Here is a 20,623-nt window from a genome sequence, read left to right on the forward strand (position 1 = left end):
AGGTTGTATACATGGAAGAATCCTGGAGATACTAAAAGGTATCAGATAGATTATATAATGGTAAGACAGAGAATTAGGAACCAGGTTTTAAATTGTAGGACATTTCCAGGGGCAGATGTGGACTCTGACCACAATCTATTGGTTATGAACTGTAGATTGAAACTGAAGAAATTGCAAAAAGGTGGGAATCTAAGGAGATGAGACCTGGATAAACTGACTAAACCAGAGGTTGTACAGAGTTTCAGGGAGAGCATAAGGGAACAATTGACAGGAATGGGGGAAAGAAATACAGTAGAAGACGAATGGATAGCTCTGAGGGATGAAGCAGTGAAGGCAGCAGAGGATCAAGTAGGTAAAAAGACGAGGGGTAATAGAAATCCTTGAGTAACAGAAGATATATTGAATTGATGAAAGGAGAAAATATAAAAATGAAGTAAATGAAGCAGACAAAAAGGAATACAAACGTCTCAAAAATGAGATCGACAGGAAGTGCAAAATGGCTAAGCAGGCATGGCTAGAGGACAAATGTAAGGATGTAGAGGCTTATCCCACTAGGGGTAAGATAGATACAGCCTACAGAGACCTCTGGAGAAAAGAGAGCCACTTGTATGAATATCAAGAGCTCAGATGGAAACCCAGTTCTAAGCAAAGAAGGGAAAGCAGAAAGGTGGAAGGAGTATATAGAGGGTCTATACAAGGGCGATGTACTTGAGGACAATATTATGGAAATGGAAGAGGATGTAGATGAAGATGAAATGGGAGGTACGATACTGCGTGAAGTGTTTGACAGAGCACTGAAAGACCTAAGTCGAAACAAGGCCCCGGGAGTAGACAACATTCCATTAGAACTACTGACGGCCTTGGGAGAGCCAGTCCTGACAAAACTCTACCATCTGGTGAGCAAGATGTACGAGACAGGCGAAATTCCCTCAGACTTCAAGAAGAATAGAATTCCAGTCCCAAAGAAAGCAGGTGTTAACAGATGTGAAAATTACCGAACTATCAGTTTAATAAGTCACGGCTGCAAAATACTAACGCGAATTCTTTACAGACGAATGGAAAAACTAGTAGAAGCCGACCTCGGGGAAGACCAGTTTGGATTCCGTGGAAATGTTGGAACACGTGAGGCAATACTGACCTTACGACTTATCTTAGAAGGAAGATTAAGGAAAGGCAAACCTACGTTTCTAGCATTTGTAGACTTAGAGAAAGCTTTTGACAATGTTGACTGGAATACTCTCTTTCAAATTCTGAAGGTGGCGGGGTAAAATACAGTGAGTGAAAGGCTATTTACAATTTGTACAGAAAGCAGATGGCAGTTATAAGGGTCGAGGGACATGAAAGGGAAGCAGTGGTTGGGAAGGGAGTGAGACAGAGTTGTAGCCTCTCCCCGATGTTATTCTATCCGTATATGGAGCAAGCAGTAAAGGAAACAAAAGAAAAATTCGGAGTAGGTATAAAAACTTTGAGGTTCACCGATGACATTGTAATTCTATCAGAGACAGGAAAGGACTTGGAAGAGCAGTTGAACGGAATGGACAGTGTCTTGAAAGGAGGATATAAGATGAACATCAACAAAAGCAAAACGAGGATAATGGAATGTAGTCGAATTAAGTCGGGTGATGCTGAGGGAATTAGATTAGGAAATGAGGCACTTAAAGTAGTAAAGGAGTTTTGCTATTTGGGGAGCAAAATAACTGATGATGGTCGAAGTAGAGAGGATATAAAATGTAGACTGGCAATGGCAAGGAAAGCGTTTCTGAAGAAGAGAAATCTGTTAACATCGAGTATAGATTTAAGTGTCAGGAAAGTATTTGTATGGAGTGTATCCACGTGTGGAAGCGAAACATGGACAATAAATAGTTTGGACAAGAAGAGAATAGAAGTTTTTGAAATGTGGTGCTACAGAAGAATGTTGAAGATTAGGTGGGTAGATCACGTAACTAATGAGGAGGTATTGAATAGGGTTGGGGAGGAGAGAAGTTTGTGGCACAACTTGACTAGAAGAAGGGATCGGTTGGTAGTACATGTTCTGAGACATCAAGGGATTACAAATTTAGCATTGGAGGGCAGTGTGGAGGGTAAAAATCGTAGAGGGAGACCAAGAGATGAATACACTAAGCAGATTCAGAAGGATGTAGGTTGCAGTAGGTACTGGGAGATGAAGGAGCTTGCACAGGATAGATTAACATCGAGAGCTGCATCAAATCAGTCTCAGGACTGAAGACCACAACAACAACAACAACAACAACTAGTACCAATACCTTAGAATACGCTGAAGCAGACTGAATATTCTTCTTAGACGCATCAGTTTCAATGTAGTTCTACCTTTCGATGGAAGGTGTTTTACGTAATGCACTACTGTACTTGTCGCAATTATGACGATCACATGCAAGTACAAAATTGGGAAAAAGGAAAGAAATTAGAGCTTAACGTCGATGTCGTCCTGCCCTACGTCAGAATGGACAAAGAATCCAGTATGGCTAGTATGGACTAGCTTAAATATCTCGTGGACAAGGCTCTTTGTGATAGACAAAAATGTCCCGGAGCAGAGTAAAACTTGTGTCGAAGAAACTATTCACTGTCGATAACATGCTGTCAGTCTTGTGTGTGTTACTTTCGTCAGCAGTGACGTGTTACTAAACTGTTATCAAAGGTAAGAGTTTCGTGTTATTACAGATCAATTGGAAAGTTGTTAATGAATAACACCCATGTTTCATGTATGTCTGACTAAGTACTGAAGCGATGTTTAATATTCTTTTGTTTCATGTTTTTTGTATTTTACCTTTTTGTTGAGGAAACTGCATTTTCTAGCGCTAAATGTAATATCTGCACCGTTTTCTATATTTTTGATACTGCGTCTGTGTACCGCGTTACAAATGAGGTTTTCGAATAAAACTAAGTACTGTTTATCCTTAAGTAACGGATAGGAAGATAACTATGAGCAATAAAAAGGTTTCTTAGGTTGGCCAGTCCACTATATATCCTTACTCAGTTTTTTTAGATTATTCACCATGTCAGATAGCATTTGCAAAGAAAACAATCTTTCTGGGGGTTACGTCCGACAGGCATGCATCACATGTAATGTTCAGGTAACGTGGTCGTGGCCTTAACCGGCCAAAGCTACTAGGAAAATTACGTTTACATATGGTGGTCTACGGTAGTTTTACAACTCTATTAACATCAATAAGAGTGAAACAACATTAAGGAAATGTAGTCTAAGTAAATCAGGCGATACTGATGGAACTAGTTAGCAAACGACACACTAGGTAGGATGAGTTATGTTATTTGGCAGTAAAATAACTCATGTTGGCTGAAGTAGAGAAAATATAAAATGCAGACAGACAGTAGCAAGGAAAGCCTTTCTGAAAAAGATAAATTTTTAACCTCCAATACGAATTTTAGTGTTAGGGAATCTGTTCTGAAGGTAATTGTTTTGAGTATAGCTTTGTGCAGAAGTGATGCGTGGACGATGAGTAGTTCAGACAAGAAGATAACAGAAGCTTATGAAAGGTGGTACTACAGAAGAATAATGAAGATCAGCCGGGTAGATCAAGTAACTAACGAGGAGGTACTGAATCGAATTGGGGGAGAAGAAATTTATGGTGAAACTTGACTAAAAGAAGGCACCAACAAATGGTTTGGCACTGAAAGATAATGTGGGGTTAAAAATTATAAAGGTGACTAATGCTTGAATACGAAAAGCAGGTTCGAAACGGGCGTAGGTTGCAGTAGTTAGGAGAGATGGAGAGGCTTGCAGAGGATAGACCAGCGTGGGTAACTGCGTCAGACCAGTCATCGATCTGACGACCACTACATCAACCCTTCCAAAAATTGTTATGCCAGCTTTCTTTGCAGTTCCCTGTGCAGCTGACGACTATTATAGCCTTACTTTCATGACTGACGTGGGATGGACAAGCACACAGTCCAGAGGAACGTTTGATTTCAAGTGTACTGTTTCCCACACTCTTGTACGTGTATGTCAATGAACAACCTCGTCCCCAAGGCACAATCTCTCGTGTGTGCTGACAATCGTGCTCTGGTCGCGCAGCCCGAAAAACCAGAAGATATAGAGATGACAGAGGTTGCGACTGTAACTAGTGTAAAGACTCTCAGGTGAGACTGAATCCATCAAAACATTCATAGCAACAATCCACAAACCAAAAAGAAGCTGGAAAGAATCCAGTGGATCTACACTGCCGAAAACAAACATAGCAACGTTCCAAGGTCTCAGCATAGTTAGGTCACTCATCTTCAAAAAGACTGAGAAACTTTGGACAGAAGGTGAAGATGTTTAACAATATGTTTTGTAAATTGTCGGTTCCTGATGGAGGGTAAGCTCCACAATTGTGCTGTATACGTCCATTGTGCTATGCTAATCTGAAGCTGGATACGCTTGTTTCAGTGATGCAGAGACCAGGGGAACAAACAGCCTGTTTCTGTGGTTGATGATGGCACAAGTCACAAAATGAACAGCTAGCCGGAAGCGCTGTCCAGAGCGTAACGAAAGACGTCGGAGACCTGCACAAGTGTCCAGGGAGCGACGCAAATTTAAAAACCTTAACACAGGGAAAGTCTAGCGCACTATCAGTGGCGCGAATCGAATAGTTCAGAGTACAGCGAGAACTGCGGGACAAGTGTGGTGGCTGCAGTATTCATGGCCTGTCGCAATAGTCGATGGGCCCACGTCACATGCTTTCAAAGGCAGCAGTGCTATCTGTGGGTGCAAGCTGTGGTCCTGGTACGCAGCCTGAGTGCGTCTGATTCTTCATCCATATAGCTGCTTGTGCTGGGCGGCCAGTCCACATCGTTTTCGGGAAACAAACTTGTGAAGTGCGGGTCCCATCACTGCGTACCAAGAAGATACACTGGGGCAAACATTATTTGCATTGTCATCAGCACTTGCCTCAAACTCAGCCCTCCTGACTCGTAGCAGGAATAGCTCAACAAAAGTCCCTACTAACAAGGGAAGTGATCCAGCTCTAACAGCTAAAACCCAATAAAATCTATTAAAGAAAAAAAAAACTGGGATATGTCTGTCTTAGCACCCACCAAGCCAATTTATCTACGAAGCTCTACATTTCTGTACCACCGATATTTATTCTACCGAAACTATATTAGGGTCAACAGCATCACAAGGACGCACTGCCAACATCTGGATTTGTTTTATTTTTTGGAGACAAAACAAACTCTTATCAGATATGTTAATTGGCAAACCGCAGGTCATATTACATAGTTCATGTTCCAACGTCCACTTTCACTTTATTAGGTACAGTCACCATTCTGTATCGAGACAGACCAGTGTTAACAAACGAGTAAGAATGGCAATGATCTGGTTGAGAAGCTGATCGATCATCTACACATAGTATTAATATTGTGTTCTAACGCGGGTTAGAGTGAACACGAAGGGTCAAAGGTCAGTCTACACTTTCCGAGCGGTTAGGAGCAAATTCAGAAAGACAAACTTTTAGTGAAGGCAGGTTGAGTGCATGAATGGGCGCCAATAGGTCGCTCGCAAAAGGAAACTCAAGGATACGCAGTGGGAGTCTGATTAACGTGATTTATTTGCGGTCTGCCTATTACACTGAACGCTAATTCTAAATACTAGAAACAGCAAAAAATGCTACTGGCTAAAAGAGAGAAGACAGCCTCTGAGTTCGTTGGATGGGAGCTAGCAGAAATGGCAATCACTAGCTGCATTGTAAAGCTTGGACATTGAGAGAAGCACTCCACGCGATAAAAAAAGGCTTCAAACGAAACTATATGTTTCCAGAGAATTTTTAAAATCTCAAACATCCATGATGTATATACGCATCCTGAAGTGACGAATGGAAGTTTATACCAAGGCCAGGATTCGAAAACAGGATCTCCTGCTCACTAAGTAGGTACACTAAACACTACGCCATTCTGGCACAGTGGCTTTGCACAACTGGACAGACTACTTTAGCACACTTCCCTTCTCAATCCAAATTCCCATTCAAGCTTGAGCCCATTTGGTATTCCCCCTAAAATCAAACAGCATTAAAGAGAGACTCCAATTGCACTGGAATAGAAACAGACTTGTCGGACCTTACCCGAGGCTTGCAATGAGCGACATGCATTCAGAGTTCTGTCAGATCATTGGGGCGCAAAGACATGCGTCGCGCGGGATTAGCCGAGCGGTCTGGGGCGCTGCAGCCATGGACTGTGCGGCTGGTCCCGGCGGAGGTTTGAGTCCTCCCTCGGGCATGGGTGTGTGTGTTTGTCCTTAGGATAATTTAGGTCAAGTAGTGTGTAAGCTTAGGGACTGATGACCTTAGTAGTTAAGTCTCATAAGATTTCACACACATCTGAACTTTTTTTTTGCAAAGGCATGCGTTCTTAAAGGATTGTCGTGGCACACTGTTTCTCCCTTCCTATAGTCGAGGCACCAATCCACCGGCACTTTGCGGGCTTCGGCCAATCTGACGAGTGGCACTGTCCCTCCACGGCCGGCCGGTGTGGCCGAGTGGTTCTAGGCGCTTCAATGGAACCGCGCGACCGCTACGGTCGCAGGTTCAAATCCTGCCTCGGGCATGGATGTGTGTGATGTCATTAGGTTAGTTAGGTTTAAGTAGTTCTAAGTTCAAGGGGCTAATGACCTCAGAAGTTAAGTCACATTGTGCTCAGAGCCATTTGAACCATTTTTGTCCCTCCACGTCACGTCTGGCCAACCAGATTCTGATTCCCTCCCTGTCTCCTACGCTGTAGGTAGGGATGTTTGTGGTCTTTACATCAACAAACTCCTAGTGGCAACAGTCTTCAGCTGGAAACTAAACGTCACTGCCATTCCTACTATGGCTATCATAATCTGTTTTACGTCACTTGGCTTCACCCAAAAGCCTCTCTTGAGTGGTGACCGTTGTTGTAGCAGTTACCTGTGTAAAGTCACTGACGTTGCGGTTCTCATGGGCAAGTATCAAGCTTGATGCCTCGTCTAGGACGTGCCTTTTTGCAAGCGTCATCTACTGTGACGCCTTACAACAGCGTTTGGGCGGCGGATGGAATTACCAGTTAATTCTCTAAAGTGAAACTTCCCCCTGGGACAACTGCCCAGAGCGCCTACAATTCGCACACCTATACCGTTACTGTTTACCTCTGGCAATCTAAACGCAGTCACTTTTACTAACTGTCTGCATTGTCTCTCTCATTTCCGATGTTGCAGTGCCCTTGCCAGTTTCCAACAGCCTAAAGTTTTTGTCATGTACTGACGGTGTCATGACAGCTGCGCTTTTCTGTCTGTATGTGAAGGCCAATCTCAGGACCTATTTGAGGGATTGTGATAGGCTGATTCACAAGAAAGGTTTGTGTATACATGTTGTAAAAAGACACAAACTTTAGGGACAGGTTTCTTATACAGAAATAAGTAAAAATGTCTAGTAAACATGGGGCGTAAACTGCACACCTCAAGAGCTATGAGCAATTTTTCGATCTTTGTTACTGTGAAACATCTCGTCTGCTGAACAAGTGCTTATATCTCTTAAGATATGCGCTTTAAAGCCTTTATTTACTAGACATTTTTTCTTGTTTGCTGTAAGGAAGCTCTCCTAAAGCTTCTTTTTTTTCTGGTCTCCCAGACAAACAGCCCAGTCGTAGGTATTTAGTGCTTCCTGTGTTAAGCTAGGACGAGTACCTACTTAATACTACGATCATTTCAGATTTTATATTGGAATACATGATGCATTCAGTGAGTAATGCAACACATTTTTATTCTGAAAAAAGGTTGGTTTTATTCAGGATTCCAGTACACCATATTATTCCCGACTCTTTTGGCTACAAAACACTTTTTCCAACATGATCTCAAATTAGCGCATCGGCCTTACGCCACGTTACTGGAGGGGCATCTATGCCCGCATGGTACCATTCCACTGGTCGATGTTGGAGACTACGTCTTGCTGCGTCAGTAACCTCCCCAATATTTATGCACTGCTCCCCGTGGAGTGTATCCTTCATTGGGAAGCAAGTCGGAAGGTGTTAGATCCAGGCTGTGTGGTGTATGGGCAAGGACAGTCGAATGAAGTTTTATGACTTCCCGTCGGTGCAGATATTTGTGTGACGCCTTATATTGTCACAGAGAAGGACAAGTTCGTTCGCATTTTTGTAGTCACGAACAGGCTGATATCATTTCTTCAGTTTCCTCAGATAGCGCAGTACACTTCAGAGTTGATCGTCGTGGCATGAGGGATGACATCAAAAAATGTGTGTGTGAATTCCTAAGGGACCAAACTGCTGAGGTCATCGGTCCCTAGACTTACACACTACTTAAACTAACTTATGCTAAGAACAACACACACACCCATGCCCGATGGAGGACGAACCTCCGGCGGGAGGGGCCGAGCAATCAATGACATGGCGCCTCAAACCGCGCGGCCACTCCGCGCGGCGAGGGAGGACATCAAAACCCCTTTGGGGCCCAGAAGACTGTCACCATGACTTTACCGGTTGAGGGTGCGGCTCTGAACTTTTTATTCGGAGGAGAGGTGGTGTGCCGCCACTCCATACTGCCGTTTTCTTTCTGGTTCTATATGGTGAACCAAAAACTACTTCAACCGTGTCGATAATTTGCAAAAACTTGTCACGATCAGGCTCGTAACGCGCAATCAGTTCCATATAAAATGTTGTTCGTTGCTCTTTACGGTTTCCGTTAGGCGGCGAGGGATCAAGTGGGTGCACACGTCTGATTACTTCAACTAGTGGAAGAGTGTGTCTGCGCTACCAACAGACACATCCAGTTGTGCAGAAAGGTTTTGGATTGCGATTCGTCGTTCGCCTCGGATGAGAGTGTCCGCACGTTCCAACATTGCAGGAGTCAAAGCTGTGTGCGGCCGGCCGGCGCACGGGAGGTGGAACGGGTTTGTGCCATCTCGTTGCGAGCATGATAGACGTCTCGCCAAACAACTCCCGGTGCTTGTTTTCACTGCAAGGTCTCCACAGACCTCCTGCAAGCCGCTATGAATATCTGAAATACTCTGGTTTTCAATAATTATTTCATAATGCGGGGCCAGTCATAATATCTTTGTTTAAAGTCAGTACCGCCACCATTAGACTGTTGTTTATTTACAGTGTTACATTTACACTTACACAATCATGATTTCGGCTTCAATGTGCCATTATCAAGTGTTATACATTGCCTAAGATGGCGTACTGTCGCATTAAAATACACTATTAGACACATTGTCCAAGAGTCGATGTTTCTGGGAGAGCCTACTTGCTTTGTTTCATGGCCGAGTATACCATCTCGACTGAATGACAGTGGGCCAGAAATATCGTCTCTTAGACAATGTGTCTAATAGTGTATTTTAATGCGACAGTATGACATCATAGGCTATCTATTCTATCGCTTGAGCCTTGTCCCACAGTTACGCAGGGTCAGCCATCGTTAATCAGATTTGGCATTTGGCATGTTAATGTTGAAGGGGTGGCCGGATGCCCTTCCTGCCGCCACCCCGTATCAATATAAATCCACTGCGTGCAATACGAGTGGGTGGATGAAACCAGGTTCTCCCTGAGGAGACGTCCACAGATTCGTATGGTGTAAACGCATTTCGTTATAGTGGCAATACTATACAAAGGATAGTTGCTCTCACCATATGGCGGAGATGCTCAGTTGCTGATAGGCACAACAACAAGACTGTCAGAAAGTAAACTTTCGGACAATAAAGCCTTCATTGGAAATACACATACATACACTCATGAGCACAGTCTCCAGCTGCTGAGTCCAGAGCACATGGTGGGAGAAGAAACTGTGTGGTTGGGGTAAGGAAGACGGATAGCGGTGCAGGGGTTGGAGGGGGGTGGGGGACGGTAAAGTGCTGCTTGCGGGAGCTTAGAGGGACGAGGTGGCGAGAGGGTAGGGCGCTAGGTGCAGTTGGGAGGTTAGACGGTGGGGGGGGGGGGAGGGGGGGGGAAGGGGGGGAAGTCGCAGAAAAGGAGAGAAGCAAAAAGACTGTGAGTGCGTTGGTGGAACAGAGGACTGTATAGGGCTGGAATGGTAGCAGAGAAGGGGCTAGATGGCTAAGGACAATGACTAACGAAGGTCGAGGTCAGGAGGAACTTAGCTTGTAGATCACATGACTGGTTTCAAAGGTAGCCCTATCTTTGATGGTATAGGTGATGCTCGTGGCTGGACTGGAATAGGTGGAGGTGGGGGGATGTATCGGGCAGGCCTTGCTTCTACGTCTGTTACAAGATTATGAACCAAGAGGCAATGGGATGCTTTGGAAGATTTGGATCCCCTCGGAGAATTCTGGAAACTCAATGTCGTGTATTTCAATCTAAACTCAAAATCTGCCCTCGTACTATTTAATAGACCTAGTGACACAGCCCTAACCAAGGCAGCATACCAACACAAAAAATAATGTTGCTGTTAATAATTCCTCAATCTCTTGTATTGAAAGGTTCAAATTGTAAGGCTGGGTTCCACCTGTTTACGTAAATTTCAAACTTTTCTTATGTTACTCTTCTCGCCTGTACGTGTGCAACTAAAGAAGAACTAGTTAGGGTTACGTGCCTCGGTAAAAACGGGATCCGTAGAGGATCGCTTTATTGTCTGCCCGTCCGACGATTAAGAATCTTTTTTTGAGGAAGGGGTAGACGTTTCAAGTTCAAATTTATGTCATATACTAAAGTCTACTGTCCCTTCGCGGCATAAAAATTTTAAGCTTCTTAGTCAATGCAGTCAAAAGATACGTTCATCTATGTCAAGTGTTTTGCTACTAGAAAACTCACTCATCGAAACCTATAGAGCACTTCCTGCTGACAAGAATCGTGAATTTGGCAAGAAGCTAAGTTTTACAGTACAACTAAAGTACGAAATCTGAAACTTGTTAAAATGTAATTGTGTCACATTGCCATTCGAACATACGTTGCGTTCATCACGTGTCAAAAGCATACAGATGGATATTACTGCAGTCAGACATAAAAGGTGATCTGTAGCCATGTTTTAGTAAGTAAATGAAAAATATTTTATTAAATGTTCTCTCTCTACATATATATAAACTTCAATCCCCTGCTCGTTTCTTTTTTTATGTGCAGGCTAGTCAGGGGAACTATTTTAAAGATTTTGATACGGTCTTTGAATTCTCGGGACCAATATCTTACTATTATCGATATCCGGAAAATATCGTTGAGATTCTCGATTCCCATGACGGATGAACTAATATATATATATATATATATATATGTAGTTAAATCTGTACGGCAGCCTCAGTGTGCGAGTCCTCCTCGCATTTGGCCAATTTATTTATAATTCCTTTGTTTTTAATGAACAGGCAGAACTGAATCTTATGATTTGTTCGGCGAACACTGCTGCTAAAAGAGCACAAATACAGGTGGATAGTTATTAAAAGCTTATGTTCTGTTAAATTAACAAATTGTTTCCTGAATTTATGTAGTGTACTTCTTCTGACAGAAAAATTAAATGTTGTAGACAACCCTTGCAGATTACAGACCGTATACCGTGTACGGACTTTTGTACAAATACTTACGGGATAAAAACCATGACCAAAATCTCAACATTTCGTCTCAATAGCGAAAGCAGACAAGATATGTCACAGTATTCCTTTTTGTAACTTCATCCTCCATTGACACCTTCTAAGTGTAAAGCAGTTTCTGGAAATTTATTAAGTAGATTCTCCGAAACTTTTAATGCCTCACGGGAGTATCATGTTATCTTTTTCACCATGTAGCTCACTTGGTAACACGCTGTTATATATTCAATATGCAAGGTTCGAAGTAAGAGTATGATAAAAACCAAGTCTTGTTTCTCGTTATGTAATCGCAGCATAAGCTTTAACTACTCGAAGTTAATGTCTGACGTAATTACAGTTAGCTCTCAATTTTCGTTGTCCCCTCAATATTAATTCAAAGTATTCACATGTACAATTTAAAAAAAAATCATTTAACGCTACTCATATTTTAATTTTAGTGAGTAACTGACATATATTGTCTTACACGTTTGTCATTAGTTTCCAAGGTAATACGTAATTCTTAAGTGTTCTAAATACTAGTCACTAGAAAGAAAAAATACTAGTCACTAGAAAGAAAAATTCTTTAGCGTATCTTACTATTTGTATGCGAGAGAGATTAGACAAACAGACAGAGATAGATAGATAGAGCAGAGTGACCATAAATAAAACCAAGGGGAATGAACTTACTTTGTGGATGACCATGTTGACCCATGTCATGAAGAAAACGAAGATGACGATTCCGAAAATGAGTAGCAGCACCGAAAATGCGATGACGCACCCTGAAACAACAAGAGGAAACATTACAAATACGCTCTCATGTCATACGAGAATGACGTAAATCCAAGAAATTACAATATTTTAAGCCGAGATTAATTAAATTGTCTTTCACTGCTGCATTTCTCTCCCTCCCTCCATCCCTCTTCTCCCGCCAAATCCGCGTGGAGAATCCTAGAGGCTGCAACGGCATCCGAGGTAATGGTATTGTAATCAAATGGTAATTGGAGACAGTATTATGTCTTCAGCACATTGAGGATCTCTTGAAACCTCGTTTTAGGTACGATTTGTTGTAATAAAATAACAGGTCACTGTATATCGGTATTTAAAGAGTCCCCGTATTTGACGCTTTTAGTGTTATAACTTGTGTGCTATAACGGTATAACGTTTCAGTGCTACTGCCCAATGCTGATATAGCAAACGCGCGTCGTTTTGGGTACAATTTGTCAAATTTAAATATCAAATAATGACATTTTTAGATACAGCCGTTATACAGTGTATACCATACAACTGATGCGCTGCAGCAATGTCGAAACCAAAGCGTAGTTGATGGCGTCGTGAGCGTTACAGTGAAAGATAGCAGGTCCGCATGCAGCTACCTATAAATTTTTTCCCATCTTTTTTCTAGAAGACTGGGTCTTTCATATTAATCTGCAACAGCCGATATTTTCGATACATATTATAAAAATGGATGGATGTGTGTGTGTGTGTGTGTGTGTGTGTGTGTGTGTGTGTGTGTGTGTGTGTGTGTGTTCCACATCATCATCTGAGCCACTGGACGGATTTCAACCAAACTTCGTACACATGTCCCTTACCGTCAGATAACAATCGCTGTGGGGGTAAGAACCACCATTTGTCTATCATAGTTCGGGAGATATGACGCTATAAACAATTGGATGCGTCAAAAACTGCCGCATCATGCATGACGTTTAAATTTATAACTTCTAAGTAATTCTATTCACGTATGCTGCTGAATGTACCTCAAAAATTATATCATGGCGTGACACATAGATCAAGAGATATGACGTCAGAAACGAAGGTGCGTGAAAAAACTCTGTACCATCCATGAAGCTTTGATTCGTTTATGCTTTACCACTAAGACACACTTACAGTAGAGCCAACTTCAGGAAATCCACGACACCCGGCAGCGCTTTTCATAGTTTTAAATTGCGAAGCGCCAACGGCTACTGGCGGAAACAGCAGCCGTCTACAGAGCTATGAAGAGGTGTTGCTGTACAGACGTTCACAAAACAGACCACGCATCAAATGTGAACGATTTACGTCTTCACGATATGTGGTTTTGGTAAAGATTCATATCTCTGTCTTTAGGTATATTTTGTTTTCAGTGCCTTATTTGTGGTTTTATCATCTGACGATAACGATTTTATATTTCCCCTGACATGATGCTGTGAATACTTAGAGTACGTGACATTCCACTAAGTGTGTGTTGTTAACATTTACAAGTTGCCACACTCTTGACAGTTTAAGGCTGTAATGTTGTGTATGTATTATTTTATTTCATTTATGATGATGCTGATAACGGTCAGACAACAAACTCTACGTATAAATAAATTATTTTACCACCAGCTCAAGACGGTAATATGACATTTTTTTCAAATATACAGAGTGGACAGTAAGAAAACCGAGAAACTGCAGGGAAATAAGTTCCTACGAACATGTGTCCGGTAAAGCATCTTCGCCACGGTAGATGGTCCTGATGAATGAAAGTATGTACGCTGCAGCCTGTGTGAGCGAGGCAGCGTACAGTAAACAGCAGAACGGTCCGGTATACATGGTATACATGTTGGGAACAAGCCGAGCTGGTGTGTGTAGGGCAAGCAGATGGAGACAGTCTGGAGGCAGCACGGCTATCACACACCATTTCCGGGCCTTATGGAGCGTTTGTGTTATGAGCCGTTTCATACGGACGAATGTGCAGGGAGGTGGCAGATTGTGCCTACACCAGATTTGGAGGAACGGGTTCTACAGGATATTGAGACGAACCCTATCACAAATTCCAGGCAAGTGGCCCGCCAACATGGTGTAAGCGGAAGTACGATTTCGTGTACCCTGCATGACAACCGTTACTATACCTATCACCTGCAACGAGATCAAAGGTTATCAGCAACGGATTCCTCTCTAGGGGAAGAATTTTGTTCCGGGGCGATCTGTTTCCACGCACACTGTCAATTTCCAGACACATGTGCAAAGGACCATTTTTCCTCAATTTCCAGTCAGGAATCCGTCCCTAAACTTTGCCGGTTTTATTGACATTCACCCCGTGTAAGGGCTGTAGGGGCATGACTTCCTGAAATTTTTTTTAACATTTTGCCTTTTAGTCAGTGATCCTCAGAAAAGGCTTTCAGACTTCCTGCTCCCGCTACAATATCTCTAAACAGTACTGCTGACTGCTAGGATCTTCCACGCGATGCTGGAAAGCATTGGCCGATATGGGTAAGTTACACACCTTTAAGCCAGCCTAATATGTCAGTTCAAGAAGTTCAGGGAATGGTATTTTATTGTTTTGTTTTGTATTGTATGTTAACCGGGGACCTAGAAACGACGGAGAGGCTCCGCCCCCGCCGCAGCTGCAGTGGTCCAGAACCCCACGACGACTACCTCAGTCCACTTCACCCCTCCGCCGCTCCACACCGAACCCAGGGTTATTGTGCGGTTCGGCCCCGGTGGACAACCCCCCACTCCCCACCCCTCCCAGAGACGTCACACACCGGACTAGTGTAACCCCAATGCTTGCGTGGTAGAGTAATGGTGGTATACGCGTACGTGGAGAACTTGTTTGGGGAGCAATCGCCTACGTAGTGTAACTGAGGTGGAACAGGGGGAACCAGCCCGCATTTGTCGGGGCAGACGGAAAACCGGCTAAAAACCATCCACAGATTGGCCGGTTCACCAGACCTCGACGCAAATCCGCCGGGCGGATTCGTGCCAGGGACCAGGCGCTTCTTCCCGCCCCGAAAGCCATGCGTTAGACCACACGGCCAACCGGGCGAGCCAGGGAATGATAACCCGCACTCTCAGGCTGCCAGAAATTGGGCACTCAGGCGAGCGGCCATGAAACGCCATCTCACAGGAGGGAGGGGAAGTTACTGGTTTGCAATGGTGGACCGCAAAGGCTGCGCTGTTGAGTGGTCGGGCGGAGCACTGGAAGAGCGCGGCGCTGCCGGTGGTCACGGATGTGCGGCCTCCACAAGGTCGCCGGGCCCACACCGCAGCTTCTCGCACACCTGTTCCCCGGCATCCGGCTGCTCCGCGGCTACGGGTCAGCGCCGCACCTCCACTCCCCCTGTGCTCACGTTTGCAAACCGAATTCGTGTCCGTATTCTGAGTCTCACCATCACAACCTAGATTCCGTCTTCCTACACATCCAGAAGGCGTTCGACAATATACCACTTCGTCCACTACTAATCAAGATACATGATGTGGCTATAAAATAACGGGACTACTGCTATAAAACATTTTATTTCAAAAACATACACTACTGGCCATTAAAATTGCTACACAACGAAGATGACGTGCTACAGACGCGAAATTTAACCGACAGGAAGAAGATGTTGCGATTTGCAAATGATTAGTTTTTCAGAGCATTCACACAAGGTTCGCGCCGGTGCTGATCCCAACAACGTGCTGGCATGAGGAAAGTTTCCAACCGATTTCTCATATACAAACAGCAGTTGACCGGCGTTGCCTGGTGAAACGTTGTTGTGTAGCCTCGTGTAAGGAGGAGAAATGCGTACCATTACGTTTCCGACTTTGATAAAGGTCGGATTGCAGCCTATCGCGATTGCGGTTTATCGTATCGCGACATTGCTGCTCGCGTTGGTCGAGATCCAATGACTGTTAGCAGAATATGGAATCGGTGGGTTCAGGAGGGTAATACGGAATGCCGTGCTGGATCCCAACGGCCTCGTATCACTAGCAGTCGAGATGACAGGGATCTTATCCGCATGGCTGTAACGGATCGTGCAGCCTCGTCTCGATCTCTGAGTCAACAGATGGGGACGTTTGCAAGACAACAACCATCTGCACGAAGATGTCGACGACGTTTGCAGTAGCATGGACTATCAGCTCTGAGACCATGGCTGCGGTTACCCTTGACGCTCCATCACAGACAGGAGCGCCTGAGATGGTGTACTCAACAACGAACCTGGGTGCACGAATGTCAAAACGTCATTTTTTCGGACGAATCCAGGTTCTGTTTACAGCATCGTGATGGTCGCATCCTTGTTTGGTGACATCGCGGTGAACGCACATTGGAAGCGTGTATTCGTCATCGCCATACTGGCGTAGCATCCGGCGTGATGGTATGGGGTGCCATTGGTTACACGTCTCGGTCACCTCTTGTTCGCATTAACGGCACTATGAACAGAGGACGTTACATTTCGCATGTGTTACGACCCATGGCTCTACCCTTCATTCGATCCCTGCGAAACCCTACATTTCAGCAGGTCCTGTACGGGCCTTTCTGGATACAGAAAATGTTCGACTGCTGCTCTGGCCAGCACATTCTCCAGATCTCTCACCAATTGAAAACGTCTCGTCAATGGTAGCCGAGCAACTGGCTCGTCACAATACGCCAGTCACTACTGTTGATGAACTGTGGTATCGTGTTGAAGCTGAATGGGCGGCTGTACTTGTACGCGCCATCCAAGCTCTGTTTGACTCAATGCCCAGGCGTATCAAGGCCGTTATTACGGCCAGAGGTGTTGTTCTGGGTACTAATTTCTCAGGATCTATGCACCCAAATTGCGTGAAAATGTAATCACATGTCAGTTCTAGTATAATATATTCGTAAAATGAATACGCGTTTATCATCTGCATTTCTTCTTGGTGTAGCAATTTTAATGGCCAGTAGTGTACACATTTACCTGTTGTCACCCTCAGTGCACTCCTATGCAAATTTTCAAATTGATAGAAACAGTGCTGGAAGTTTTCCTCTCTGAGCACTTTCACTTTCACGACACGTGCCGCTCTTTCTTTCGCTGCTTCAGCGGACTCAAATCTTATTCCTTTTAATGCAGATTTGACCTCGGTGAATAGGTTAAAGTCAGATGGTACTAGGTCAAGCGAATAGGGTGGGTGGTCTGACACTCTAGTGCTGTACTTCGCTAGGAACCTTGTAACAGACACTGCGATATGATCCGGTGAGTTGTGTGGATGTAGAACCCATGACTTGTTCTTACTGTGTGCCGTATCACGACGAATTTTGGGCACTCAAAACTGTGTTCGACTGCATCCTCGGAATTATAGTTTCCACATGTGGCAGACACTTAACTGGATAGAGAAAAGCTTTGAGTTGGTCGCCATTGTCCGGTTTATCTTCGTACCGTCTGGTATTTTTTCACTGCTAAACATTTCCTCATAATTTTCCAATGTTACTCCGACAGTCGCAGTTCCCATTCATTAGGAACTGGAATTCGTTTAAAAGCTAAGGTCGTTTTACGAACTTTTCCTTCTTTTAGGACACGTGTTTGTGTGTAACTTTTATTGAGATGATAATTTCGGTCGAACATTAAAGAGTGTGAGAAATTGACAACATTAACTGGCGCCGGCTCTGATGTCGTGGAATATTTGTGAAACTATACAGCAGTTTGTAAGTGTGATCCCTTTTCTATGACGTGTAGTGCCGCGCATTTTATGTCCAAGTCCACTAGTCCCAGTCCACCGTTATTAAAGCTAACGGTTCAGTTCTGCAGGAAAACAAACATTTCACTCTTCCATATAAACCAATACATCACGTGCTGTGTAGCCCTCTTTTTTTTTCACCGGTAGCGCCAGAGTAACTACCATCTTTTTGCGAGTATTTGCTTATTTGTTACCTCGTTTCTTTCTGTCTTAGCTATATTTGCCGGCCGCGTGGCCGAGAGGTTCTAGGCGCTACCGTCTGGAACCACGCGACCGCTACGGTAGCAGGTTCGAATCCTGCCTCGGGCATGGATGTGTGTGATGTCCTTAGGTTAGTTAGGTTTAAGTTCTAGGGGACTGATGACCACAGCAGTTAAGTCCCATAGTGCTCAGAGCCATTTGAACCATTTATTTTTTTAGCTATATTTCTACCAGCTAAGATCTTTTACTACCGCTCCTATTCTATGTTGTTTGGTGCGCCAAGTGAGAGCCTCCATTCTTTGCGGGCTATTTTTTGTAATGACATCTAATACTTGGTGCTGGTTTCCCTCCACTTTGTGATCACTGAAATAATGCCACATACCCTCTGAACCAGTGAAGTTTCATTTCGTTTCCTCCTCCCCTTATAGGTACTTCATTTTTTGTGTGGATACTGGGAAAGACAGAAACTAAATAGAAGCATCTGAGTTGTACTGAAAGTCGGAGAAATTTGTGTGTTTAGAAACAAAGACGTCCTGCAGTACGTCAAAGTGAAACACTTGCCTAACAAAGACTGAATGTATATTACGACGGTATTCTTCTTGTGAACTATAATTGAAGGGATGGTTGAACGGAAAGAAAATTCACAGGGGATGGGCGTAAATATGAACGTATGTAATGCAGGTCGTTTATTTGGCGTGCAACATTTGTGTTATGACGATAATAGCTGCTACGCGACAGGACTTTATTATGACCTTAGAGCTTATGACCAAAAGAAAGGACAAAGGACGAATATTTGCTGTACGGTAAATACCCTTTATGTGTACTTGAAAAGGGTCTTTGAAAATAACGTCTGTTGAGGAGCGGCAAGTTCTTGATGAATAATTTGAAACTTCAGTAACTCTAACGGACAGAAATGGGGTCTCCATCTTGGCCTCGTCTTAAAGCGAAAGGATGAGAAGTGCTTCGTCATTCGTGGCAACCGGACGTCGCTAACTGCGCACGCGCAAAACAAATCCAACATTTCCAGCTTTAGTGCTTCGCCAAGTGTAGATGTAAGAGCATTGTGTCGTTATGCTCCGCTGTAAATGATTTTTTTAAAGTCGAACATCAAACGTAATTTAAGATTTAAAACAAAATTACTGGTTATTGTTTATCAACATTATATAGAAACTGAAAATAACCACCAAATATAAAGTAAAACGGAAATTTCAAGCTTAGGTAGCTCTGAGCGTCTCCAGCACATGGGCACAGATTATATTACGTCACGAGAACGGTACTAAGGTAGTGGAATTACTGTACAACATTTGTCTCAGTGGGCAAAGGCAGCCGAGAGAAAGCTTTGAGCAGAGCGGTAGGAAGCTACCTTTCTTTGGCAGAACGCTCGTCGTGCATATTAAATGCAGGAAACAGGCCGTGATGACGATATTCCCAAGAACACGACGTCGGGCGCGGGAGTGAAAGTGCAAACACACTAAGCTACTCTCTGTGTCTCTCTATTTGTTCATCTCATACTAACGTTATCGCGGTATCGGCAAGTCTTTCAGGTGACAACAGAGCTCACTAGTGTTCGAAGCGAGAGAAATCAGTTCTCTTTATGAGGTATCAGGTGCTAACGTAAGATTATTCTATGGTTTCTATACACGCAAGTATTTATTACTTGTGGAAAGTTACAGCTGTGTGCCAGGCCGCCTTATAAGCGCCTTGTTTGATGTGATTTGTTTCCTTTTTTTAAATTTTTAGTAAAGGCGAAGAAAAAAATATGTCGGCTTTCATGTCTTAATTTTATAATGTATGCAGTTTAGCAAAAATGTGACCGAATCATTTTAATCTACAGCAAAATCATTAACACAAGTCACATATACACTTTCATGTAAAGCATAATTACGAAATTCTTCTCATGGGCTAAGATGTATTCTGTGACAACTGTTGCAGTTCTGCCGCTTAAATTATGTGCTTTACATCTAAAAGCTGTTCAGACTGTAATGCAGTCATTTACGTAAGGACAGGTGTTGCAGTCCCTACCACAAAGGAAGAGAGAAATAAAATTAATCCTTTAATTTCGATCACAGGTTCGGACTCCTGATAAAATTTCGAGTAATTTGTTACTAAACTCAGACTGGTCAGTTGATTACTTAACAAGTGGCCAAACTTAAATGGAGCGGTTAAAATCAAAGGGAGGTAAATGCCAAATTCACTACTCTGAGAAAATGAGCTTCAAGTCTGCATCAAATTCATTTGTCATACTGTCTACACTAACCATCATATGCAGCAGTTATTAATGAAGCCACACCCACAACACAAGTGAATTAAACTCCAAAGGTTGTGCTCAGTCAGAACTTACACCCCTGCTCCACGATGGATGTCACATACCTTGACCTCTCATTAATCACAGGCTAGGAATGACCCACAACAATGTAATACAATATTTTGTCCCACTTTCACGTCTTATATTAATCCATACTCATAACTTTTATTCATTATACATATAATGGAGTGGATAAGGCAAATGAATTAACAAT

The 20,623-nt window shown here is 43.4% G+C and overlaps 1 protein-coding gene across 2 annotated transcripts in view; it reads right to left on the minus strand.

Moving 5' to 3' along the window:
* The window catches only part of LOC126419760 (lysosome membrane protein 2), a 667,863-nt gene that overhangs the window by 92,856 nt on the left and 554,384 nt on the right, over positions 1–20,623 (minus strand). For both annotated transcript variants that reach the window (XM_050086935.1, XM_050086934.1), the window contains one exon: positions 12,174–12,265. In XM_050086935.1, coding sequence (XP_049942892.1) covers positions 12,174–12,265 — 92 coding nt within the window. The remainder of the gene's footprint in view (positions 1–12,173; positions 12,266–20,623) is intronic.

Source organism: Schistocerca serialis, chromosome 9 (genome assembly GCF_023864345.2).
Source record: "Schistocerca serialis cubense isolate TAMUIC-IGC-003099 chromosome 9, iqSchSeri2.2, whole genome shotgun sequence".
Taxonomy (NCBI): domain Eukaryota; kingdom Metazoa; phylum Arthropoda; class Insecta; order Orthoptera; family Acrididae; genus Schistocerca; species Schistocerca serialis.